We start from the raw sequence: 27,457 nt of genomic DNA on the forward strand, positions 1-27,457 counted from the left end.
ATCACTACGACACGGACACATGCTGACCTCTACAAGATGCCATATCAGAACAAGCTCTGCTCAAACATCACTACAACACGGACACATGCTGACCTCTACAAGATGCCATATCAGAACAAGCTCTGCTCGAACATCACTACGACACGGACACATGCTGACCTCTACAAGATGCCATATCAGAACAAGCTCTGCTCAAACATCACTACAACACGGACACATGCTGACCTCTACAAGATGCCATATCAGAACAAGCTCTGCTCAAACATCACTACAACACGGACACATGCTGACCTCTACAAGATGCCATATCAGAACAAGCTCTGCTCGAACATCACTACAACACGGACACATGGACCTCTACAAGATGCCATATCTTTCTCCTGGTGGCCGACTCTGAAATGACATCACCTTGTCAGTGAGCGGTACCTGTAATATTATCATTATGCTTCATCTAATGCATTACAACCACTACTCCACTAATAGAGCTCCTGCTACTACGTCTTACTGACTGGGGAATACCACTGGGATTATCTATAGACAATGTCTTTCAGTCCTGAGAAGATGTGTTCTGGGTCCAGGAAACTGGCCCACAGTAAGACACTGGTAACACTGGCATGCTTAGTACCACGGTTTAATAATACGTCTACCGTTATCAAGTTTATAGAGGTGGTAAAATAATTAGGAAAAGGATCTATGAAAGGAAGAAAGAGAGCTAGGATTATGCATAGAGTTGACGTGCATGTGGTCAGGATTCTCCACAGCCAGTAGTATCGGTGTTAGTGATCAACAATCTGCTGTGGGTCTGTAGCTGGATGCATGTTGTTCAGATGGGTGTGAACCTACACCACCCGATGTCACAGGAAGCCAAAAAGATCATCAAGGATAACAACCATCCGAGCCACTGCCTGTTCACCCCGCTATCATCCAGAAGGCGAGGTCAGTACAGGTGCATCAAAGCAGGGACCGAGAGACTGAAAAACAGCTTCCATCTCAAGGCCATCAGACTGTTAAACAGCCGTCACTAATATAGAGAGGCTGCTGCCAACATACAGACTCAAATCTCTGGCCACTTTAATAAACGGACTTAATAAATGTATCACTAGCCACTTTAAACAATGCCACTTTATATAATGTTTACATATCCTACATTACTCATGTTATATGAATATACTGTATTCTATACCATCTACTGCATCTTGCCTATGCCGTACGGCCATCTTTATCCATATATTTATATGTACATATTCTTATTCATCCCTTTACATTTGTGTATATTAGGTAGTTGTTGTGAAATTGTTAGATATTACTGCATTGTCGGAACTAGAAGCACAAGCATTTCGCTACACTCACATTAACATCTACTAACCGTGTGTATGTGACCAATAACATCTACTAACCGTGTGTATGTGACCAATAACATCTACTAACCGTGTGTATGTGACCATTAACATCTGCTAACCGTGTGTATGTGACCATTAACATCTACTAACCGTGTGTATGTGACCAATAACATCTACTAACCGTGTGTATGTGACCAATAACATCTGCTAACCATGTGCATGTGACCAATAACATCTGCTAACCGTGTGCATGTGACCAATAACATCTACTAACCATGTGACCAATAACATCTGTTAACCATGTGTATGTGACCAATAACATCTACTAACTATGTGTATGTGACAAATAACATCTACTAACCATGTGTATATGACCAATAACATCTACTAACCATGTGTATGTGACCAATAACATCTACTAACCATGTGTATGTGACCAATAACATCTACTAACCATGTGTATGTGACAAATAACATCTACTAACCATGTGTATGTGACCAATAACATCTACTAACCGTGTGTATGTGACCATTAACATCTACTAACCGTGTGTATGTGATCAATAACATCTACTAACCGTGTGTATGTGACCAATAACATCTACTAACCGTGTGTATGTGACCAATAACATCTGCTAACCATGTGTATGTGACCAATAACATCTGCTAACCATGTGTATGTGACCAATAACATCTACTAACCATGTGTATGTGACCAATAACGTTTGATTTGAACTATACAGTAGTTAACACCCATCTCTTCTACACACTGAATGACAGTTCAGAGGGGAATCCAATGTAGTAACACATCCTGCCCACTACATGGCAATAAAAAAGTAGTGACCAGTAGTTCTAATTCATCATTCTATGGCAGTGACATCCCAGATTTTGTATTTTTGATTGTGTATTCTGCAGTACAGCATGAACACAAGATAAGAAACTGTCAAAATTGAATGATTCTGGATTACAAAATATTATTAGAAGTTAAACATCTGCACATTATTTCATCTTTTTATGGAACGCTGGAGTAGCCTAGGATTACCGCGGAAGCAGATGGCAAATTTAAACGTTACCTCTGTTTTGCATTTATATTGACAAGGTGGTTGCAGGATCTTCTATCCACCTGACTCCGGATCGAGTTGAATCCCCAAATCCTGAATTTTCCGTCGACTGGTGCACCTAGTGTGGATACAGGTGAAAGCTACAGACTCTGAGGTTCAGATTGTGTTACGGGTTATACACGGAAACAAATCTCCTATCACCTGTTTGAACGTGCAGAAAAGTGGGTGTGTCTATCAGTAAGTGTCAGCAGTCGCTGTGTTTACATGTTTAATCTCCCTGTGACAGATATCACACGTTCCTTAATAACAAACCATTTAAGAACGGTACGCACGTCAAATGATTTGGTATTTTATTTGTTTATACTTGCATGCGAGGCACAATATACAGATACGACCAGTTACAGGTAACCATACTTCCTTATTCTTTTAAAACCATGAAATGACCCATGTTTCACCACAGACACATAACAGTAACATGATTTACATTGAAAGTGTAACAACATTTAGTTTAGTCCCTAAACATCCCAATAAAGATGAAGATCCACAGCCTGACGTTAACAGGTCCACCACAACAGGTTCCTTCCATTATTCTAACAAGAGAAACAAGCATACCCTGCCAGACACCGTTCTCTTCTCCCTCAAAGAGTCATCTCTAACATATATAACTGGTCCCATATACGGGGCGTGAGAATGACATGTGTGAGAGTTTAGAACACGGAATAAGAATGTCGGTACAATGGAGTTGTGAAGGAACTCTGGAATGCAGAATGACACTTCTGTTCTAGTCAGTCGTCTTCTAGGCACTTGGACATTGATTATCATTTCATGACCCCGACATATCACATTGAACCCCGTAGTGTTGTGGGTCGAGCAGGCCGCCGTTGTTGAGGTCGGAGTTGAAAGGTCATTGAGCTTAAGAGGTGCTTCCTGGGGTGAGAGGTCTGGTTCTCTTGGCTGCGTTTTCCTCCACGGTGAAAGTGTAGTTGTACTGTAAACACACAACATGGAAAATACACTACAACGGACCCCACAGTAACAAAATCAATCCCACAACATGGTCGACACGCTTTGACGGACCACACAGTAACACAACATGGTCGACACTACGATGGACCCCACAGTAACACAACATGGTCGACACTACGACGGACCACACAGTAACACAACATGGTCGACACTACGACGGACCCCACAGTAACACAACATGTTCGACACACTACGACGGACCCCACAGTAACACAACATGGTTGATACACTACGACGGACCCCACAGTAACACAACATGTTCGACACACTACGATGGACCACACAGTAACACAACATGGTCGACACTACGATGGACTCCACAGTACCACAACATGGTCGACACACTACGATGGACTCCACAGTAACACAACATGGTCGACACACTACGATGGACCCCACAGTAACACAACATGGTTGATACACTACGACGGACCCCACAGTAACACAACATGGTCGACACTACGACGGACCCCACAGTAACACAACATGGTCGACACACTACGATGGACCCCACAGTAACACAACATGGTCGACACACTACGACGGACCACACAGTAACACAACATGGTCGACACACTACGACGGACCACACAGTAACACAACATGGTCGACACACTATGACGGACCCCAGAGTAACACAACATGGTCGACACTACGACGGACCACACAGTAACACAACATGGTCGACACACTACGACGGACCCCACAGTAACACAACATGGTCGACACTACGACGGACCCCACAGTAACACAACATGGTTGATACACTACGACGGACCCCACAGTAACACAACATGGTCGACACTACGACGGACCCCACAGTACCACAACATGGTCGACACACTACGACGGACTCCACAGTAACACAACATGGTCGACACTACGACGGACCACACAGTAACACAACATGGTTGATACACTACGACGGACCCCACAGTAACACAACATGGTCGACACTACGACGGACCCCACAGTACCACAACATGGTCGACACACTACGACGGACCACACAGTAACACAACATGGTCGACACTACGACGGACCCCACAGTAACACAACATGGTCGACACTACGACGGACCACACAGTAACACAACATGGTCGACACACTATGACGGACCCCAGAGTAACACAACATGGTCGACACACTACGATGGACCCCACAGTAACACAACATGGTTGACACTACGACGGACCACACAGTAACACAACATGGTCGACACACTACGATGGACCCCACAGTAACACAACATGGTCGACACACTACGACGGACCACACAGTACCACAACATGGTCGACACTACGACGGACCACACAGTAACACAACATGGTCGACACACTATGACGGACCCCAGAGTAACACAACATGGTCGACACACTACGATGGACCCCACAGTAACACAACATGGTTGACACTACGACGGACCACACAGTAACACAACATGGTTGATACACTACGACGGACCCCACAGTAACGCAATCAATACCACAACATGGTCGACACTACGACGGACCCCACAGTAACACAACATGGTCGACACTACGACGGACCACACAGTAACACAACATGGTCGACACTACGATGGACCCCACAGTAACACAACATGGTCGACACTACGACGGACCACACAGTAACACAACATGGTCGACACTACGACGGACCACACAGTAACACAACATGTTCGACACACTACGATGGACCCCACAGTACCACAACATGGTCGACACACTACGACGGACCCCACAGTACCACAACATGGTCGACACACTACGACGGACCCCACAGTACCACAACATGGTCGACACACTACGACGGACCCCACAGTAACACAACATGTTCGACACACTACGACGGACCACACAGTAACGCAATCAATCCCACAACATGGTCGACACTACGACGGACCACACAGTACCACAACATGGTCGACACTACGATGGACCCCACAGTACCACAACATGGTCGACACACTACGACGGACCCCACAGTAACACAACATGGTCGACACTACGACGGACCCCACAGTAACACAACATGGTCGACACACTACGACGGACCCCACAGTAACACAACATGGTCGACACTACGACGGACCACACAGTAACACAACATGGTCGACACTACGACGGACCACACAGTAACACAACATGGTCGACACTACGACGGACCCCACAGTAACACAACATGGTCGACACTACGACGGACCCCACAGTACCACAACATGGTCGACACACTACGACGGACCCCACAGTAACACAACATGGTCGACACTACGACGGACCCCACAGTACCACAACATGGTCGACACTACGATGGACCCCACAGTACCACAACATGGTCGACACACTGCGACGGACCCCACAGTACCACAACATGGTCGACACACTACGACGGACCCCACAGTACCACAACATGGTCGACACTACGATGGACCCCACAGTAACACAACATGGTCGACACACTACGACGGACCCCACAGTACCACAACATGGTCGACACTACGATGGACTCCACAGTAACACAACATGGTCGACACACTACGACGGACCACACAGTAACACAACATGGTCGACACACTACGACGGACGCCACAGTAACACAACATGGTCGACACTACGACGGACCACACAGTAACACAACATGGTCGACACTACGATGGACCCCACAGTACCACAACATGGTCGACACACTACGACGGACCCCACAGTAACACAACATGGTCGACACTACGACGGACCCCACAGTAACACAACATGGTCGACACTACGACGGACCCCACAGTACCACAACATGGTCGACACACTACGACGGACCCCACAGTAACACAACATGGTCGACACTACGACGGACCCCACAGTACCACAACATGGTCGACACACTACGACGGACGCCACAGTACCACAACATGGTCGACACTACGATGGACCCCACAGTACCACAACATGGTCGACACTACGATGGACCCCACAGTAACACAACATGGTCGACACTACGACGGACGCCACAGTACCACAACATGGTCGACACTACGATGGACCCCACAGTAACACAACATGGTCGACACTACGACGGACCCCACAGTACCACAACATGGTCGACACACTACGACGGACGCCACAGTACCACAACATGGTCGACACTACGATGGACCCCACAGTACCACAACATGGTCGACACTACGATGGACCCCACAGTAACACAACATGGTCGACACTACGACGGACGCCACAGTACCACAACATGGTCGACACTACGATGGACCCCAGAGTAACACAACATGGTCGACACTACGACGGACCCCACAGTAACACAACATGGTCGACACTACGACGGACCCCACAGTAACACAACATGGTCGACACACTACGACGGACCCCACAGTAACACAACATGGTCGACACTACGATGGACCCCACAGTAACACAACATGGTCGACACTACGACGGACCACACAGTAACACAACATGGTCGACACTACGACGGACCACACAGTAACACAACATGTTCGACACACTACGATGGACCCCACAGTACCACAACATGGTCGACACACTACGACGGACCCCACAGTACCACAACATGGTCGACACACTACGACGGACCCCACAGTACCACAACATGGTCGACACACTACGACGGACCCCACAGTAACACAACATGTTCGACACACTACGACGGACCACACAGTAACGCAATCAATCCCACAACATGGTCGACACTACGACGGACCACACAGTACCACAACATGGTCGACACTACGATGGACCCCACAGTACCACAACATGGTCGACACACTACGACGGACCCCACAGTAACACAACATGGTCGACACTACGACGGACCCCACAGTAACACAACATGGTCGACACACTACGACGGACCCCACAGTAACACAACATGGTCGACACTACGACGGACCACACAGTAACACAACATGGTCGACACTACGACGGACCACACAGTAACACAACATGGTCGACACTACGACGGACCCCACAGTAACACAACATGGTCGACACTACGACGGACCCCACAGTACCACAACATGGTCGACACACTACGACGGACCCCACAGTAACACAACATGGTCGACACTACGACGGACCCCACAGTACCACAACATGGTCGACACTACGATGGACCCCACAGTACCACAACATGGTCGACACACTGCGACGGACCCCACAGTACCACAACATGGTCGACACACTACGACGGACCCCACAGTACCACAACATGGTCGACACTACGATGGACCCCACAGTAACACAACATGGTCGACACACTACGACGGACCCCACAGTACCACAACATGGTCGACACTACGATGGACTCCACAGTAACACAACATGGTCGACACACTACGACGGACCACACAGTAACACAACATGGTCGACACACTACGACGGACGCCACAGTAACACAACATGGTCGACACTACGACGGACCACACAGTAACACAACATGGTCGACACTACGACGGACCCCACAGTAACACAACATGGTCGACACACTACGACGGACCCCACAGTAACACAACATGGTCGACACACTACGACGGACCACACAGTAACACAACATGGTCGACACTACGATGGACCACACAGTAACACAACATGGTCGACACTACGACGGACCCCACAGTAACACAACATGGTCGACACACTACGACGGACCCCACAGTAACACAACATGGTCGACACTACGACGGACCCCACAGTAACACAACATGGTCGACACACTACGACGGACCCCACAGTAACACAACATGGTCGACACTACGACGGACCCCACAGTAACACAACATGGTCGACACACTACGACGGACCCCACAGTACCACAACATGGTCGACACTACGACGGACCCCACAGTAACACAACATGGTCGACACACTACGACGGACCCCACAGTACCACAACATGGTCGACACTACGATGGACCCCACAGTACCACAACATGGTCGACACACTACGACGGACCCCACAGTAACACAACATGGTCGACACTACGATGGACCCCACAGTACCACAACATGGTCGACACACTACGACGGACCCCACAGTAACACAACATGGTCGACACTACGATGGACCCCACAGTACCACAACATGGTCGACACACTACGACGGACCCCACAGTACCACAACATGGTTGACACTACGATGGACTCCACAGTAACACAACATGGTCGACACTACGATGGACTCCACAGTACCACAACATGGTCGACACTACGATGGACTCCACAATAACACAACATGGTCGACACTACGACGGACCCCACAGTAACACAATCAATACAAAAATACCGTGCGCACACACACACACCTACCTCATTTTCAATGTCCTGGACAGACTTGATGCGAATGTTGTTCAGAGTGTTTGTTGGGGTCTAGGAGGAAAGAGAGGAGGAGGAGAGAGTTTAGACTCATGGTATTTTAGAGTGTTTGTTGGGGTCTAGGAGGAAAGAGAGGAGGAGGAGAGAGTTTAGACTCATGGTATTTTAGAGTGTTTGTTGGGGTCTAGGAGGAAAGAGGGGGAGGAGAGAGAGACAGTTTAGACTCATGGTATTTTAGAGTGTTTGTTGGCGTCTAGGAGGAAAGAGGGGAGGAGAGAGAGACAGTTTAGACTCATGGTATTTCAGTGTTTGTTGGGGTCTAGGAGGAAAGAGGGGGAGGAGAGAGAGACAGTTTAGACTCATGGTATTTTAGAGTGTTTGTTGGGGTCTAGGAGGAAAGAGAGGAGGAGGAGAGAGTTTAGACTCATGGTATTTTAGAGTGTTTGTTGGGGTCTAGGAGGAAAGAGAGGAGGAGGAGAGAGTTTAGACTCATGGTATTTTAGAGTGTTTGTTGGGGTCTAGGAGGAAAGAGAGGAGGAGGAGAGAGTTTAGACTCATGGTATTTTAGAGTGTTTGTTGGGGTCTAGGAGGAAAGAGAGGGAGGAGAGAGAGACAGTTTAGACTCATGGTATTTTAGAGTGTTTGTTGGGGTCTAGGAGGAAAGCGAGGGAGGAGAGAGAGACAGTTTAGACTCATGGTATTTCACCACTGGAAGTAAAAGTAGTCCATGTCACTTTACCAGTAAAACGATGGTGGTTGGTATTTCAACTTACCGTGCCGTTGGTTTGGGTCTTGAACTTGGGGTGCAGAGTGAAGGGAACACCATCTATGGCTGGAGAGGGAGGGAGGGAGAGAAGACAGGTGGAGGGGAAAGAGATGGAGGGTAGAAAGAGTGAGAGAGAGAGGGATGGTAGGAGGAGAGGGAGGGTGGAGAGAGGTATTTAGTATTTTGGTAGGATCCCCATTAGCTGTTGTAAAAGCAGCAGCTACACTTCCTGGGGTACACACAACATGAAACATGACATAATACACTTCCTGGGGTCCACACACAACATGAAACATGACATAATACACTTCCTGGGGTACACACAACATGACATAATCCACTTCCTGGGGTACACACAACATGACATAATCCACTTCCTGGGGTACACACAACATGAAACATGACATAATACACTTCCTGGGGACCACACAACACATGAAACATGACATAATACACTTCCTGGGGTCCACACAACATGAAACATGACATAATACACTACCTGGGGTCCACACAACATGAAACATGACATAATCCACTTCCTGGGGTCCACACAACATGAAACATGACATAATACACTTCCTGGGGTACACACAACATGACATAATACACTTCCTGGGGTCCACACAACATGAAACATGACATAATACACTTCCTGGGGACCACACAACACATGAAACATGACATAATACACTTCCTGGGGTCCACACAACATGAAACATGACTAAATACACTTCCTGGGGTCCACACAACATGAAACATGACATAATACACTTCCTGGGGTCCACACAACATGAAACATGACATAATACACTACCTGGGGTCCACACAACATGAAACATGACATAATACACTTCATGGGGACCACACAACACATGAAACATGATATAATCCACTTCCTGGGGTCCACACAACACATGAAACATGATATAATCCACTTCCTGGGGTCCACACAACATGAAACATGACTAAATACACTTCCTGGGGTCCACACAACATGAAACATGACATAATACACTTCCTGGGGTCCACACAACACATGAAACATGACATAATACACTTCCTGGGGACCACATAACACATGAAACATGACATAATCCACTTCCTGGGGTGCACACAACATGAAACATGACATAATACACTTCCTGGGGTCCACACAACATGAAACATGACATAATCCACTTCCTGGGGTCCACACAACATCAAACATGACATAATACACTTCCTGGGGTCCACACAACATGAAACATGACATAATACACTTCCTAGGGTCCACACAACATGAAACATGACATAATACACTTCCTAGGGTCCACACAACATGAAACATGATATAATACACTTCCTAGGGTCCACACAACATGAAACATGACATAATACACTTCCTAGGGTCCACACAACATGAAACATGACATAATACACTTCCTGGGGTCCACACAACATGAAACATGACATAATACACTTCCTGGGGTCCACACAACATGAAACATGACATAATACAGAACATTAATAGACAGGAACAGCTCAAGGAGAGAACTACATACATGGTCAATACACTACAACGGACCAGGGAGGTGTGTGTGTGTGTGTGTGTGTGTGTGTGTGTGTGTGTGTGTGTGTGTGTGTGTGTGTGTGTGTGTGTGTGTGTGTGTGTGTGTGTGTGTGTGTGTGTGTGTGTGTGTGTGTGTGTGTGTGTGTGTGTGTGTGTGAGATGATAGGTAGAGAGAGGGATGATAGGTAGAGAAAGGGATGATAGGTCGAGAGAGGGATGATAGGTAGAGAGTGGGTAGGTAGAGAGAGGAAAGATAGGATAGAGAGTAGAGGTAGAGAGAGGAAGGTAGGTAGAGAGAGGAAGGTAGGTAGAGAGAGGAAGGTAGAGGGAGGGAGGGTAGGTAGAGAGAGGGAGGATAGGTAGAGAGAGGAAGGTAGGTAGAGAGAGAGGAAGATAGAGAGAGGGAGGATAGGTAGATAGAGGGAGGGTAGGTAGAGAGAGGAAGGATAGGTAGAGAGAGGAAGGTAGGTAGAGAGAGAGGAAGATAGAGAGAGGAAGGTAGATAGAGAGAGAGGAAGGTAGGTAGAGAGGGGAAGGTAGGTAGAGAGAGGAAGGTAGAGAGAGGAAGGATAGGTAGAGAGAGGAAGGTAGGTAGAGAGAGAGGAAGGTAGGTAGAGAGAGAGGAAGGTAGGTAGAGAGAGGAAAGATAGGATAGAGAGTAGAGGTAGAGAGAGGAAGGTAGGTAGAGAGGGGAAGGTAGGTAGAGAGAGAGGAAGGTAGGTAGAGAGAGAGGAAGGTAGGTAGAGAGAGAGGAAGGTAGGTAGAGAGAGAGGAAGGTAGGTAGAGAGAGGAAGGTAGGTAGAGAGAGAGGAAGGTAGGTAGAGAGAGAGGAAGGTAGGTAGAGAGAGGAAGGTAGGTAGAGAGAGAGGAAGGTAGGTAGAGAGGGGAAGGTAGGTAGAGAGAGGAAGGTAGGTAGAGAGAGAGGAAGGTAGGTAGAGAGAGAGGAAGGTAGGTAGAGAGAGGAAGGTAGGTAGAGAGAGAGGAAGGTAGGTAGAGAGAGAGGAAGGTAGGTAGAGAGAGAGGAAGGTAGGTAGAGAGAGAGGAAGGTAGGTAGAGAGAGAGGAAGGTAGGTAGAGAGAGAGGAAGGTAGGTAGAGAGGGGAAGGTAGGTAGAGAGAGGAAGGTAGGTAGAGAGAGAGGAAGGTAGGTAGAGAGGGGAAGGTAGGTAGAGAGAGGAAGGTAGGTAGAGAGAGGAAGGTAGAGAGAGGGAGGAAGGTAGAGGGAGGGAGGATAGGTAGAGAGAGGGAGGATAGTTAGGTAGAGGAAGGTAGGTAGAGAGATGAAGGTAGGTAGAGAGAGGAGGGATAGGTAGAGAGAGGAGGGATAGGTAGAGAGAGGAAGGTAGGTAGAGAGAGGAAGGTAGGTAGAGAGAGGGAGGTAGGTAGAGAGAGGAAGGTAGGTAGAGAGAGGAAGGTAGATAGAGAGAGGAAGGTAGAGAGAGGGAGGATAGGTAGAGAGAGGGAGGATAGGTAGAGAGAGTCAGTACATCAGTCTTTATAACATGTACAGTATCTGTCTCTTTTCTAGAAGTGTTTTCTGAATTTTGGTCAACCTGAGATGCCGTAGATGTTGCTACTGTCAACCACTTTGTCCAGAGTGTCGTTCAATTGGAGGTTGCTGCGGCGATGGCTGAGCTTCCTGCCAGGGGGCATGGGTGGAGCGTTGCTATGGAGACAGGGAGACCTAAGTCAGTCTGTGGAATTCTGAGTAGAAGTTTACCATCACTCTCACCTGGCTCTGAGACCCACCTGGCCACAGAGAGAGGGTTCCCAACACTCTCACCTGGCTCTGAGATTCACCTGGCCACAGAGAGAGGGTTACCATCACTCTCACCTGGCTCTGAGATTCACCTGGCCACAGAGAGAGGGTTCCCAACACTCTCACCTGGCTCTGAGATTCACCTGGCCAGAGAGAGAGGGTTACCATCACTCTCACCTGGCTCTGAGATCCACCTGGCCACAGAGAGAGGTTTAACCATCACTCTCACCTGGCTCTGAGATTCACCTGGCCACAGAGAGAGGGTTACCATCACTCTCACCTGGCTCTGAGACCCACCTGGCCACAGAGAGAGGTTTACCATCACTCTCACCTGGCTCTGAGATTCACCTGGCCACAGATAGAGGGTTACCATCACTCTCACCTGGCTCTGAGATCCACCTGGCCACAGAGAGAGGTTTACCATCACTCTCACCTGGCTCTGAGATCCACCTGGCCACAGAGAGAGGGTTACCATCACTCTCACCTGGCTCTGAGATTCACCTGGCCACAGAGAGGTTTATCATCCCTCTCACCTGGCTCTGAGATCCACCTGGCCACAGAGAGAGGTTTACCATCACTCTCACCTGGCTCTGAGATTCACCTGGCCACAGAGAGAGGTTTACCATCACTCTCACCTGGCTCTGAGATCCACCTGGGCACAGAGAGAGGTTTACCATCCCTCTGACCTGGCTCTGAGATTCACCTGGCCACAGAGAGAGGGTTACCATCACTCTCACCTGGCTCTGAGATTCACCTGGCCACAGAGAGAGGGTTCCCAACACTCTCACCTGGCTCTGAGATTCACCTGGCCACAGAGAGAGGGTTACCATCACTCTCACCTGGCTCTGAGATCTACCTGGCCACAGAGAGAGGTTTAACCATCACTCTCACCTGGCTCTGAGATTCACCTGGCCACAGAGAGAGGGTTACCATCACTCTCACCTGGCTCTGAGACCCACCTGGCCACAGAGAGAGGTTTACCATCACTCTCACCTGGCTCTGAGATTCACCTGGCCACAGAGAGAGGGTTACCATCACTCTCACCTGGCTCTGAGATCCACCTGGCCACAGAGAGAGGTTTACCATCACTCTCACCTGGCTCTGAGATCCACCTGGCCACAGAGAGAGGGTTACCATCACTCTCACCTGGCTCTGAGATTCACCTGGCCACAGAGAGGTTTATCATCCCTCTCACCTGGCTCTGAGATCCACCTGGCCACAGAGAGAGGTTTACCATCACTCTCACCTGGCTCTGAGATTCACCTGGCCACAGAGAGAGGTTTACCATCACTCTCACCTGGCTCTGAGATCCACCTGGCCACAGAGAGAGGTTTACCATCCCTCTGACCTGGCTCAGATTCACCTGGCCACAGAGAGAGGTTTACCATCACTCTCAACTGGCTCTGAGATTCACCTGGCCACAGAGAGAGGTTTACCATCACTCTCACCTGGCTCTGAGATTCACCTGGCCACAGAGAGAGGGTTACCATCACTCTCCCCTGGCTCTGAGATTCACCTGGCCACAGAGAGAGGGTTACCATCACTCTCACCTGTCTCTGAGATCCACCTGGCCACAGAGAGAGGTTTACCATCACTCTTAACTGGCTCTGAGATTCACCTGGCCACAGGGAGAGGGTTACCATCACTCTCACCTGGCTCTGAGATTCACCTGGCCACAGAGAGAGGTTTACCATCACTCTCACCTGTCTCTGAGATTCACCTGGCCACAGAGAGAGGTTTACCATCACTCTCAACTGGCTCTGAGATTCACCTGGCCACAGAGAGAGGGTTACCATCACTCTCACCTTGCTCTGAGATCCACCTGGCCACAGAGAGAGGTTTACCATCACTCTCAACTGGCTCTGAGATTCACCTGGCCACAGAGAGAGGGTTACCATCACTCTCACCTGGCTCTGAGATCCACCTGGCCACAGAGAGAGGGTTCCCAACACTCTCACCTGGCTCTGATTCACCTGGGTGGGAGGTCTAAGGTAACAGTCTCACCTGGGTGGGAGGTCTAAGGTAACAGTTTCACCTGGGTGGGAGGTCTAAGGTAACAGTCTCACCTGGATGGGAGGTCTAAGGTAACAGTCTCACCTGGGTGGGAGGTCTAAGGTAACAGCCTCACCTAACCTAGTCTCGCCTGGGTGGGAGGACTACGGTAACAGCCTCACCTAACCTAGTCTCACCTGGGTGGGAGGTCTAAGGTAACAGTCTCACCTGGATGGGAGGTCTAAGGTAACAGTCTCACCTGGGTGGGAGGTCTAAGGTAACAGCCTCACCTAACCTAGTCTCGCCTGGGTGGGAGGACTACGGTAACAGCCTCACCTAACCTAGTCTCACCTGGGTGGGAGGACTAAGGTAACAGCCTCACCTAACCTAGTCTCACCTGGATGGGAGGTGTACGGTAACAGTCTCACCTGGGTGGGAGGTCTAAGGTAACAGTCTCACCTGGGTGGGAGGTGTACGGTAACAGTCTCACCTGGGTGGGAGGTCTAAGGTAACAGTCTCACCTGGATGGGAGATGTACGGTAACAGTCTCACCTGGCTGGGAGGTCTAAGGTAACAGTCTCACCTGGGTGGGAGGACTAAGGTAACAGTCTCACCTGGGTGGGAGGTGTACGGTAACAGTCTCACCTGGGTCGGAGGTCTAAGGTAACAGTCTCACCTGGATGGGAGGTCTAAGGTAACAGTCTCACCTGGGTGGGAGGTATACGGTAACAGTCTCACCTGGATGGGAGGTGTACGGTAACAGTCTCACCTGGGTGGGAGGTGTACGGTAACAGTCTCACCTGGGTGGGAGGTGTACGGTAACAGTTTCACCTGGGTGGGAGGTCTAAGGTAACAGTCTCACCTGGGTGGGAGGTGTACGGCAACAGTCTCACCTGGGTGGGAGTTGTACGGTAACAGTCTCACCTGGGTGGGAGGTGTACGGTAACAGTCTCACCTGGGTGGGAGGTGTACGGTAACAGTCTCACCTGGGTGGGAGGTGTACGGTAACAGTCTCACCTGGATGGGAGGTGTAAGGTAACAGTCTCACCTGGATGGGAGGTGTACGGTAACAGTCTCACCTGGGTGGGAGGTATACGGTAACAGTCTCACCTGGGTGGAAGGTCTAAGGTAACAGTCTCACCTGGGTGGGAGGTCTAAGGTAACAGTTTTACCTGGATGGGAGGTCTAAGGTAACAGTCTCACCTGGGTGGGAGGTGTACGGTAACAGTCTCACCTGGGTGGAAGGTCTAAGGTAACAGTCTCACCTGGGTGGGAGGTGTAGGGTAACAGTCTCACCTGGATGGGAGGTCTAAGGTAACAGTCTCACCTGGTTGGGAGGTGTACGGTAACAGTCTCACCTGGGTGGGAGGTGTACGGTAACAGTCTCACCTGGGTGGAAGGTCTAAGGTAACAGTCTCACCTGGGTGGGAGGTCTAAGGTAACAGTCTCACCTGGGTGGGAGGTGTACGATAACAGTCTCACCTGGGTGGAAGGTCTAAGGTAACAGTCTCACCTGGGTGGGAGGTGTACGGTAACAGTCTCACCTGGATGGGAGGTCTAAGGTAACAGTCTCACCTGGGTGGGAGGTCTAAGGTAACAGTCTCACCTGGGTGGGAGGTGTACGGTAACAGTCTCACCTGGATGGGAGGTGTACGGTAACAGTCTCACCTGGGTGGGAGGTGTACGGTAACAGTCTCACCTGGGTGGGAGGTCTAAGGTAACAGTCTCACCTGGATGGGAGGTGTACGGTAACAGTCTCACCTGGGTGGGAGGTCTAAGGTAACAGTCTCACCTGGGTGGGAGGACTAAGGTAACAGTCTCACCTGGGTGGGAGGTGTACGGTAACAGTCTCACCTGGGTGGGAGGTGTACGGTAACAGTCTCACCTGGGTGGGAGGTGTACGGTAACAGTCTCACCTGGGTGGGAGAGGTACGGTAACAGTCTCACCTGGGTCGGAGGTCTAAGGTAACAGTCTCACCTGGATGGGAGGTCTAAGGTAACAGTCTCATCTGGGTGGGAGGTCTAAGGTAACAGTCTCACCTGGGTGGGAGGTCTAAGGTAACAGTCTCACCTGGGTGGAAGGTCTAAGGTAACAGTCTCACCTGGGTGGAAGGTCTAAGGTAACAGTCTCACCTGGGTGGGAGGTATACGGTAACAGTCTCACCTGGGTGGGAGGTGTACGGTAACAGTCTCACCTGGGTGGGAGGTGTACGGTAACAGTCTCACCTGGGTGGGAGGTCTAAGGTAACAGTCTCACCTGGATGGGAGGTGTACGGTAACAGTCTCACCTGGATGGGAGGTGTACGGTAACAGTCTCACCTGGGTGGGAGGTGTACGGTAACAGTCTCACCTGGGTGGAAGGTCTAAGGTAACAGTCTCACCTGGGTGGGAGGTGTACGGTAACAGTCTCACCTGGATGGGAGGTGTACGGTAACAGTCTCACCTGGATGGGAGGTGTACGGTAACAGTCTCACCTGGGTGGGAGGTCTAAGGTAACAGTCTCACCTGGGTGGGAGGTGTACGGTAACAGTCTCACCTGGGTGGGAGGTGTACGGTAACAGTCTCACCTGGGTGGGAGGTGTACGGTAACAGTCTCACCTGGGTGGGAGGTGTACGGTAACAGTCTCACCTGGGTGGGAGGTGTACGGTAACAGTCTCACCTGGATGGGAGGTCTAAGGTAACAGTCTCACCTGGGTGGGAGGTGTACGGTAACAGTCTCACCTGGGTGGGAGGTGTACGGTAACAGTCTCACCTGGGTGGAAGGTCTAAGGTAACAGTCTCACCTGGGTGGGAGGTCTAAGGTAACAGTCTCACCTGGGTGGGAGGTCTAAGGTAACAGTCTCACCTGGGTGGTAGGTGTACGGTAACTATCTCACCTGGGTGGAAGGTCTAAGGTAACAGTCTCACCTGGGTGGGAGGTGTACGGTAACAGTCTCACCTGGATGGGAGGTCTAAGGTAACAGTCTCACCTGGGTGGGAGGTCTAAGGTAACAGTCTCACCTGGGTGGGAGGTCTAAGGTAACAGTCTCACCTGGGTGGGAGGTGTACGGTAACAGTCTCACCTGGATGGGAGGTGTACGGTAACAGTCTCACCTGGGTGGGAGGTCTAAGGTAACAGTCTCACCTGGGTGGGAGGTCTAAGGTAACAGTCTCACCTGGGTGGGAGGTCTAAGGTAACAGTCTCACCTGGGTGGGAGGTCTAAGGTAACAGTCTCACCTGGGTGGGAGGTGTACGGTAACAGTCTCACCTGGGTGGGAGGTGTACGGTAACAGTCTCACCTGGGTGGGAGGTGTACGGTAACAGTCTCACCTGGGTGGGAGGTCTAAGGTAACAGTCTCACCTGGGTGGGAGGTGTAAGGTAACAGTCTCACCTGGGTGGGAGGTGTAAGGTAACAGTCTCACCTGGGTGGGAGGTGTACGGTAACAGTCTCACCTGGGTGGGAGGTCTAAGGTAACAGTCTCACCTGGGTGGGAGGTGTAAGGTAACAGTCTCACCTGGGTGGGAGGTGTACGGTAACAGTCTCACCTGGGTGGGAGGTGTACGGTAACAGTCTCACCTGGGTGGGAGGTGTACGGTAACAGTCTCACCTGGGTGGGAGGTGTAAGGTAACAGTCTCACCTGGGTGGGAGGTGTAAGGTAACAGTCTCACCTGGGTGGGAGGTGTACGGTAACAGTCTCACCTGGGTGGGAGGTCTAAGGTAACAGTCTCACCTGGGTGGGAGGTCTAAGGTAACAGTCTCACCTGGGTGGGAGGTCTAAGGTAACAGTCTCACCTGGGTGGGAGGTCTAAGGTAACAGTCTCACCTGGATGGGAGGTGTAAGGTAACAGTCTCACCTGGGTGGGAGGTCTAAGGTATCAGTCTCACCTGGGTGGGAGGTCTAAGGTAACAGTCTCACCTGGGTGGGAGGTGTAAGGTAACAGTCTCACCTGGGTGGGAGGTGTACGGTAACAGTCTCACCTGGGTGGGAGGTGTACGGTAACAGTCTCACCTGGGTGGGAGGTGTACGGTAACAGTCTCACCTGGGTGGGAGGTCTAAGGTAACAGTCTCACCTGGGTGGGAGGTGTAATGTAACAGTCTCACCTGGGTGGGAGATGTACGGTAAATGTTCTTACCTGGATCTGAGGGGCAGTGGAGGAGAGGTTTGGTCCAGGGATAGATACCTTGCTGAACAGGTGAGGGTGTACTGTACATGGGTCTGAGGGGGTAGTTACCGGGGTCAGGGGGGGTAGTTACCTAGGTCAGAGGGGGTAGTTACCTGGGTCAGAGGGGGTGGTTACCTGGGTCAGAGGGGGTGGTTACCTGGGTCAGAGGGGGTGGTTACCTGGGTCAGAGGGGGTAGTTACCGGGGTCTGAGGGGGTAGTTACCGGGGTCTGAGGGGGTAGTTACCGGGGTCTGAGGGGGTAGTTACCGGGGTCTGAGGGGGTAGTTACCTGGGTCTGAGGGGGTAGTTACCGGGGTCTGAGGGGGTAGTTACCGGGGTCTGAGGGGGTAGTTACCGGGGTCTGAGGGGGTAGTTACCGGGGTCTGAGGGGGTAGTTACCGGGGTCTGAGGGGGTAGTTACCGGGGTCTGAGGGGGTAGTTACCTGGGTCTGAGGGGGTAGTTACCGGGGTCTGAGGGGGTAGTTACCGGGGTCTGAGGGGGTAGTTACCTGGGTCTGAGGGGGTAGTTACCTGGGTCTGAGGGGGTAGTTACCTGGGTCTGAGGGGGTAGTTACCTGGGTCTGAGGGGTAGCGGAGGGGGGTTCTGGTCCAGGGAGAGCTGACGGAGGTCAAGGCTGAGGCTGCGAGGCTTTGCCTGGGGTAGAGGGCTGGAGAAGGGCCCCTTCTTACACCACATCACATAGCCATGCATGTCCCTGAGACAGACAGGACAACACACCAGTTAGGACAGACACACCAACCCCTGGTCTCCCAGACACACACTGAGAGTAGCTCTATGGAGGATCTTCACTGAAATGTTGTTCTTTTGTCCAGGACCAAGCTACATTAGTGGGATGTTTGTGTGTGTCTCTCTGCGTCACTCTCTGTGTGTGTGTCTCTGCGTCACTCTCTCTCTCTCTGTGTGTGTGTGTGTGTGTGTGTGTGTGTGTGTGTGTGTGTGTGTGTGTGTGTGTGTGTGTGTGTGTGTGTGTGTGTGTGTGTGTGTGTGTGTGTGTGTGTGTGTGTGTCTGTGTGTGTCTGTGTGTGGTGTGTGTGTGTGTGTGTGTGTGTCTGTGTGTGTGTGTGTGTGTGTGTGTGTGTCTGTGTGTGTGGTGTGTGTGTGTGTGTGTCTGTGTGTGTGGTGTGTGTGTGTGTGTGTGTCTGTGTGTGTGTGTGTGTGTGTGTGTGACCGACCCTAAACAGGTGTAGTGCTGCAGCATCCTCCTAGTCTTAGCCGTCAGTTTGATGTCCAGTACAGCGGTCTCCACACCACCCACTGGCACCATGCGGACACACACACGCTTCTTCTTAGACACAGAGGCCCCTGGACACACACACACACGGACGGACACACACACACACACACATTTTTGAATACTTCAAAAATCCAGTTAAAAATGAAGATTCAGAGAGCATATAGATCACAGTTCCTATAGATGTCTGTTTTTAGCCATCCAGAACATAATCACACATTCATCACGTTGTATGAAACATGACAAAAACCACCTAAACAACTACTGTCCTACTAAAAACTACTTTTTATTAACTTGCAGTAGTCGCTTGTTAATGAATGAATTATGAACATTTCCCAAGCATCTGCAAAGCATGTCTCAGTGTTCCTCCAGGTGTTCAGGTATTTAATAAGCATCTGTAAAGCATGTCAGTGTTCCTCCAGGTGTTCAGGTATTTAATAAGCATCTGTAAAGCATGTCTCAGTGTTCCTCCAGGTGTTCAGGTATTTAAATCAGCATCTGTAAAGCATGTCTCAGTGTTCCTCCAGGTGTTCAGGTATTTAAATCAGCATCTGTAAAGCATGTCTCAGTGTTCCTCCAGGTGTTCAGGTATTTAAATCAGCATCTGTAAAGCATGTCTCAGTGTTCCTCCAGGTGTTCAGGTATTTAAATCAGCATCTGTAAAACATGTCTCAGTGTTCCTCCAGGTGTTCAGGTATTTAATAAGCATCTGTAAAACATGTCTCAGTGTTCCTCCAGGTGTTCAGGTATTTAATAAGCATCTGTAAAGCATGTCTCAGTGTTCCTCCAGGTGTTCAGGTATTTAATAAGCATCTGTAAAGCATGTCTCAGTGTTCCTCCAGGTGTTCAGGTATTTAATAGGCATCTGTAAAGCATGTCTCAGTGTTCCTCCAGGTGTTCAGGTATTTAAATCAGCATCTGTAAAGCATGTCTCAGTGTTCCTCCAGGTGTTCAGGTATTTAATAAGCATCTGTAAAACATGTCTCAGTGTTCCTCCAGGTGTTCAGGTATTTAATAAGCATCTGTAAAACATGTCTCAGTGTTCCTCCAGGTGTTCAGGTATTTAATAAGCATCTGTAAAGCATGTCTCAGTGTTCCTCCAGGTGTTCCGGTATTTAAATCAGCATCTGTAAAACATGTCTGTGTTCCTCCAGGTGTTCAGGTATTTAAATAAGCATCTGTAAAGCATGTCAGTGTTCCTCCAGGTGTTCAGGTATTTAATAAGCATCTGTAAAGCATGTCAGTGTTCCTCCAGGTGTTCAGGTATTTAATAAGCATCTGTAAAGCATGTCAGTGTTCCTCCAGGTGTTCAGGTATTTAATAAGCATCTGTAAAGCATGTCTCGGTGTTCCTCCAGGTGTTCAGGTATTTAAATCAGCATCTGTAAAGCATGTCTCAGTGTTCCTCCAGGTGTTCAGGTATTTAAATCAGCATCTGTAAAGCATGTCTCAGTGTTCCTCCAGGTGTTCAGGTATTTAAATCAGCATCTGTAAAGCATGTCTCAGTGTTCCTCCAGGTGTTCAGGTATTTAAATCAGCATCTGTAAAACATGTCTCAGTGTTCCTCCAGGTGTTCAGGTATTTAATAAGCATCTGTAAAACATGTCTCAGTGTTCCTCCAGGTGTTCAGGTATTTAATAAGCATCTGTAAAGCATGTCTCAGTGTTCCTCCAGGTGTTCAGGTATTTAATAAGCATCTGTAAAGCATGTCTCAGTGTTCCTCCAGGTGTTCAGGTATTTAAATCAGCATCTGTAAAGCATGTCTCAGTGTTCCTCCAGGTGTTCAGGTATTTAATAAGCATCTGTAAAACATGTCTCAGTGTTCCTCCAGGTGTTCAGGTATTTAATAAGCATCTGTAAAACATGTCTCAGTGTTCCTCCAGGTGTTCAGGTATTTAATAAGCATCTGTAAAGCATGTCTCAGTGTTCCTCCAGGTGTTCCGGTATTTAAATCAGCATCTGTAAAACATGTCTGTGTTCCTCCAGGTGTTCAGGTATTTAAATAAGCATCTGTAAAGCATGTCAGTGTTCCTCCAGGTGTTCAGGTATTTAATAAGCATCTGTAAAGCATGTCAGTGTTCCTCCAGGTGTTCAGGTATTTAATAAGCATCTGTAAAGCATGTCTCAGTGTTCCTCCAGGTGTTCAGGTATTTAAATAAGCATCTGTAAAACATGTCTCAGTGTTCCTCCAGGTGTTCAGGTATTTAATAAGCATCTGTAAAGCATGTCTAAGTGTTCTACAGGTGTTGAGGCGGGCAGCAGGTACTCACTAGGCTCCAGGTGTTCAGGTATGTAACAGTACCCATGAGGAACAGTCTCCTTGTCTGAGATCACCTGGACATCTGATACTACCATACCACCTGACATGTCCTAGAGAGGGGGGAGATGTCATTTAGGCATGTGGCGTGCATGTGACAGTCTGAGTCCGTGTGTGTGTGTGTGTGTGTGTGTGTATAACACACCTTGCTGTAGCAGAGGAAGTAGCCAGCCTTCATGGCGAAGCTCCGTGTGAAGTTAGCAGCAACTCCATCCTCAGTTACACTAATCTAGAAAGAGTGAGAGGGGGGAGAGAGACAGAGAGGAGAGAGACAGAGAGGGGGAGAGAGAAAAAGGGTGAGAGACACAGAGGGTGTGAGAGAGAGACACACAGAGGGTGAGAGGGAGAGAAAGAGGGTGAGAGGGAGAGAAAGAGGGTGAGACACTACACACAATATTGAGAATTACTGACCTCTTACTGTCTATGAGCCTTTATGCTGTCTGACCTCTTACTGTCTATGAGCCTTTATGCTGTCTGACCTCTTACTGTCTCCTCTGAGCCTTTATGCTGTCTGACCTCTTACTGTCTCCTCTGAGCCTTTATGCTGTCTGACCTCTTACTGTCTCCTCTGAGCCTTTATGCTGTCTGACCTCTTACTGTCTATGAGCCTTTATGCTGTCTGACCTCTTACTGTCTCCTCTGAGCCTTTATGCTGTCTGACCTCTTACTGTCTCCTCTGAGCCTTTATGCTGTCTGACCTCTTACTGTCTCCTCTGAGCCTTTATGCTGTCTGACCTCTTACTGTCTCCTCTGAGCCTTTATGTTGTCTGACCTCTTACTGTCTCCTCTGAGCCTTTATGTAGTCTGACCTCTTACTGTCTCCTCTGAGCCTTTATGCTGTCTGACCTTTTACTGTCTCCTCTGAGCCTTTATGCTGTCTGACCTCTTACTGTCTCCTCTGAGCCTTTATGCTGTCTGACCTCTTACTGTCTCCTCTGAGCCTTTATGTAGTCTGACCTCTTACTGTCTATGAGCCTTTATGCTGTCTGACCTCTTACTGTCTCCTCTGAGCCTTTATGTAGTCTGACCTCTTACTGTCTCCTCGATGAGCCTTTATGCTGTCTGACCTCTTACTGTCTCCTCTGAGCCTTTATGCTGTCTGACCTTAAATTATTTCAATCTATTTCCTACTTCTTCTGCCTGTATCCCTCCTCCCCGACTCCCTTCCTCCCTCTCACTCCCTACCAGATTGAAGTCTTTGGGACAGGTGCTGCTGTTGGAGGCCCAGGCCACTGCCGTCACCGGCCTGTTGTGGGTGCCACCAACGTGCTCCATCAGAGACATCTGTAGAAGAGGAGAGGAGATGGACAGGAAGGGAGAGAAGAGAACAAAGGGGGAGGAGAGAAGGGAAGAAGATAAGGGGCAGAGGAGGTTATCATGACGGTTGTTCCTGAATAAATTATCTTGAGGATTGTCAACAATGCGACGTTCTCCATTTCTCCCAACAACCACTGCTCTATCAGACAGAACATTGTGGAGCAACTATCATGGTATAGCTGTGAAAATATACAATTACTTTGCCAGATTTCCATATTAATATTTGGCTTTGCTAGCATAACAAAGGAATGGTTGTTTTGACAGGTAACTGCCAACATCCAGTCAAGAAATAAAACTAGCAAACTGAAACTAGCTAAAAACGGTGATTTGATCACTAAACCTCGGCATTAACATTAGCTATAAATGGCCCATTGTTAGGAAAATAGCTAGCAAGTTAGCTAACCTAGCTTGCAGCTAGCTAACATTTGATGGACAGGTGAGTTAAACATATTTTTTCCTTCACGTTTCGGGGAGATTTCACTCAGTTTTCAAAAATCCTCGTAAAAACATGGTACTTACTCTGTTTTCCGTTTCCACCTTTCTCGCTTTAGACTGTAGATGAAGTCAGGTAAACAACTTTTTAGAGGCGAGCAAGAACTTCTTATGACTTTTCCTCGTCTCCTTTCCAGGAAATACAGGAGATTCTACGACTACTATTCCCATCAAGCACCGGGACATGCCAAATGATTACGCCAGCACTGCCGAAGAGGATGAGCTGGATTTTCACCTCAGCGCCAGATGGCGCTACTGTCCTGAAATAATATTGTTGAACGCGTCCTTGCTATCTCCCTTTACTTGTTGCTGTAATCTATGCAAAGGGTCTAAATGCTGTGGCATTTAATTGTGTGATTTATGTTTGGTGTTTGGAGAAGGAGAAGGAGAGAGAGGAGGAAAGATAATTAGATCTATATAATTACTTGACACATTGGAAAGAATTAACCAAAAAACAGCAAACTGGAATGCTATTTGACCCTGAACAGAGAGTAAACAGTGGCAGAATACCTGACCACTGTGACTGACCCAAAATTAAGGAAATCTTTGACTATGTACAAACTCAGTGAGCATAGCCTTGCTATAGAGAGAGACCGCCGTAGGCAGACCTGGCTCTCAAGAGAAGATGGGCCATGTGCTCACTGCCCACAAAATGAGGTGGAAACTGAGCTGCACTTCCTAACCTCCTGTCAAATGTATGAGCATATCAGAGATGTATATTTCCCTCAGATTACACAGATCCACAAAGAATTTGGAAACAAAGCCAATTTTGATGAACTCTCATATCTACTGGGTGAAATACCACAGTGTGACATCACAGCATCAGGATTTTGACCTGTTGCCACAAGAAAAGGGCAACCAGTGAAGAACAAACACCTTTTGTAAATACAACCCATATTTAAGTTTATAAAGTATATGTTTATGTTCATAATGACATTTGAAATGTCTCTATTCCTTTGAAACCTTTGAGTGTAAGGCAGTACAAACAAAAGACACACAGATATATACTGTCAGATAGACACACAGATATATAATGTCAGTCAGACACACAGAGATAAATATACTGTCAGACACACACACAGATATATACTGTCACACAGACACACAGATATATATACTGTCACACACAGAGATTTAAATACTGTCACACAGATATATATATACTGTCACACAGATACTGTATATATATACTGTCACACAGAGATATATATACTGTCACACAAACACAAATATATATATATATATATATATACTGTCACACACACAGATACATATACTGTCACACAGATACTATATATATATAATGTCACACACACAGATATATACTGTTACACACACGGATATATACTGATACACACACGGATATATACTGTTACACACACGGTCAAATGCAGAGAGAGAGGGGCATACAGCGCATTTCGGAAAGTATTCAGACCCCTTGGCTATTTCCACATTTTGTTATGTTACAGCCTTATTCTAAAATTAATTAAATTGTTTTTCCCCCCTCATCAATCTACACACAATACCCCATAATGACAAAAAAAAGCAGGTTTTTAGAATTTGACATATCGCATTTACATAAGTATTCAGACCCTTTACTCGGTACTTTGTTGAAGCACCTTTGGCAACGATTACAGCCTTGAGTCTTCTTGGGTATGACGCTACAAGCTAGGCACACCTGTATTTGGGGAGTTTCTCACATTCTTCTCTGCAGATCCTCTCAAGCTCTGTCAGGTTGGATGTGGAGCGTTGCTGCACAGCTATTTTCAGGTCTCTCCAGAGATGTTCGATCGGGTTCGAGTCTGGGCTCTGGCTGGGCCACTCAAGGACCTTCAGAGACTTGTCCCGATGCCACTCCCGCGTTGTCTTGGCTGTGTTCTTAAGGTTGTTGTCCTGTTGGAAGGTGAACCTTCGCCACAGTCTGTGGTCCTGAGTGCTCTGGAGCAGGTTTTCATTAAGGATTTCTCTGTACTTTCTCCGTTCATCTTTCCCTCGATCCTGACTAGTCTCCCATTCCCTGCCGCTGAAAAACATCCCCACAGCATGATGCTGCCACCACCATGTTTCACCATAGGGATGGTGGCAGGTTTCCTTCAGATGTGACGCTTGACATTCAGGCCAAAGAGTTCAATCTTGGTTTCATCAGACCAGAGAATCTTGGTTCTCATGGTCTAAGAGTCTTTAGGTGCCTTTTGACAAACTCCAAGCAGGCTGTCATGTTCCTTTTACTGAGGAGTGTATTCCGTATGGCCACTCTACCATAAAGGCCTGATTGGTGGAGTGCTGCAGAGATGGTTGTCCTTCTGTAAGGTTCTCCGATACCTACAGAGGAACTCCGGAGCTCTGTCAGAGTGACCATCGGGTTCCTGGTCACCTCCCTGACCAAGGCCCTTCTCCCCGATTGCTCAGTTTGACCGGGCGGACTCTTGGTGGTTCCAAACTTCTTCCATTTGAGAATTATGGAGGCCACTGTGCTCTTGGGGACCTTCAATGCTGCAGAAATGTTTTGGTACCGTTCCCCAGATCTGTGCCTCGACACAATCCTGTCTCGGAGCTATACGGACAATTCCTTCGACCTCATGGGTTGGTTTTTGCTCTGACATGCACTGTCAACTGTGGAACCTTATAGACAGGTGTGTGCCTTTCCAAATCATGTCCAATCAATTGAATTTGCCACAGGTGGACTGCAATCAAGTTGGAGAAACATCTCAAGGATGATCAATGGAAACAGGATTGTAACGGCTTTCCTCTTCCTCTTCATCAGAAGAAGAGGAGCAGGGATTGAACCAAAATGCAGCGGAGTTTGTAGACATTATTTATTAAAGAAAGAAAAAAAACACGAACTCGACTAATACACTAACAAAACAAATAAACGGTGTAGACAGACCTAGACGACGAACTTACATAAAACATGAAGAACGCACGAATAGAGAAAATAGGCTACACAAAATGAACGATGAACAAACAAACCGAAAACAGTCCCGTGTGGCGCAACGACATGCACAAACACAGGAGACAATCACCCACAACGAACACTGTGAAAACACCTACCTAAATATGACTCTTAATTAGAGGAACGCCAAACACCTGCCTCTAATTAA

General features: G+C 48.5%; 1 protein-coding gene across 2 annotated transcripts; it reads right to left on the bottom strand.

Moving 5' to 3' along the window:
- Window positions 1-2,734: 2,734 nt before the first annotated feature.
- Window positions 2,735-24,519, bottom strand: mvb12a (multivesicular body subunit 12A). Of its 2 annotated transcripts, XM_055907258.1 has the most exons (10): window positions 24,384-24,516; window positions 23,733-23,831; window positions 22,693-22,776; window positions 22,501-22,600; window positions 20,173-20,302; window positions 19,554-19,694; window positions 12,633-12,745; window positions 9,540-9,598; window positions 8,761-8,820; window positions 2,735-3,389 (listed from the first exon to the last, which is right to left on the bottom strand). In XM_055907258.1, exons 2-10 carry the CDS (start codon window positions 23,829-23,831, stop codon window positions 3,315-3,317), a joined length of 861 nt encoding a protein of 286 aa, XP_055763233.1. In that variant the 5' UTR covers window positions 24,384-24,516; the 3' UTR covers window positions 2,735-3,314. The 2 variants fall into 2 exon arrangements, with proteins under 2 accessions (XP_055763233.1, XP_055763234.1); XM_055907259.1 differs by lacking the exons at window positions 2,735-3,389; window positions 8,761-8,820 and adding an exon at window positions 9,335-9,418 and having other exon boundaries at window positions 24,384-24,519.
- Between the last annotated feature and the right edge of the window lie 2,938 nt (window positions 24,520-27,457).

This window comes from Salvelinus fontinalis, chromosome 40 (genome assembly GCF_029448725.1).
Source record: "Salvelinus fontinalis isolate EN_2023a chromosome 40, ASM2944872v1, whole genome shotgun sequence".
Classification (NCBI taxonomy): Eukaryota; Metazoa; Chordata; class Actinopteri; order Salmoniformes; family Salmonidae; genus Salvelinus; species Salvelinus fontinalis.

Bases quoted from the DNA above. Each gene is read 5' to 3' on its own strand.
- mvb12a (XM_055907258.1), bottom strand. From the start codon at position 23,831: ATGTCTCTGATGGAGCACGTTGGTGGCACCCACAACAGGCCGGTGACG. The intron at 19,695-20,172 runs GTCGGTCACACA...TGTCTGTCTCAG, and splicing joins CAGCACTACACCTGTTTAGG to GGACATGCATGGCTATGTGA. The intron at 9,599-12,632 runs GTTGACCAAAAT...CTCCCTCTCCAG, and splicing joins CAACATCTACGGCATCTCAG to CCATAGATGGTGTTCCCTTC.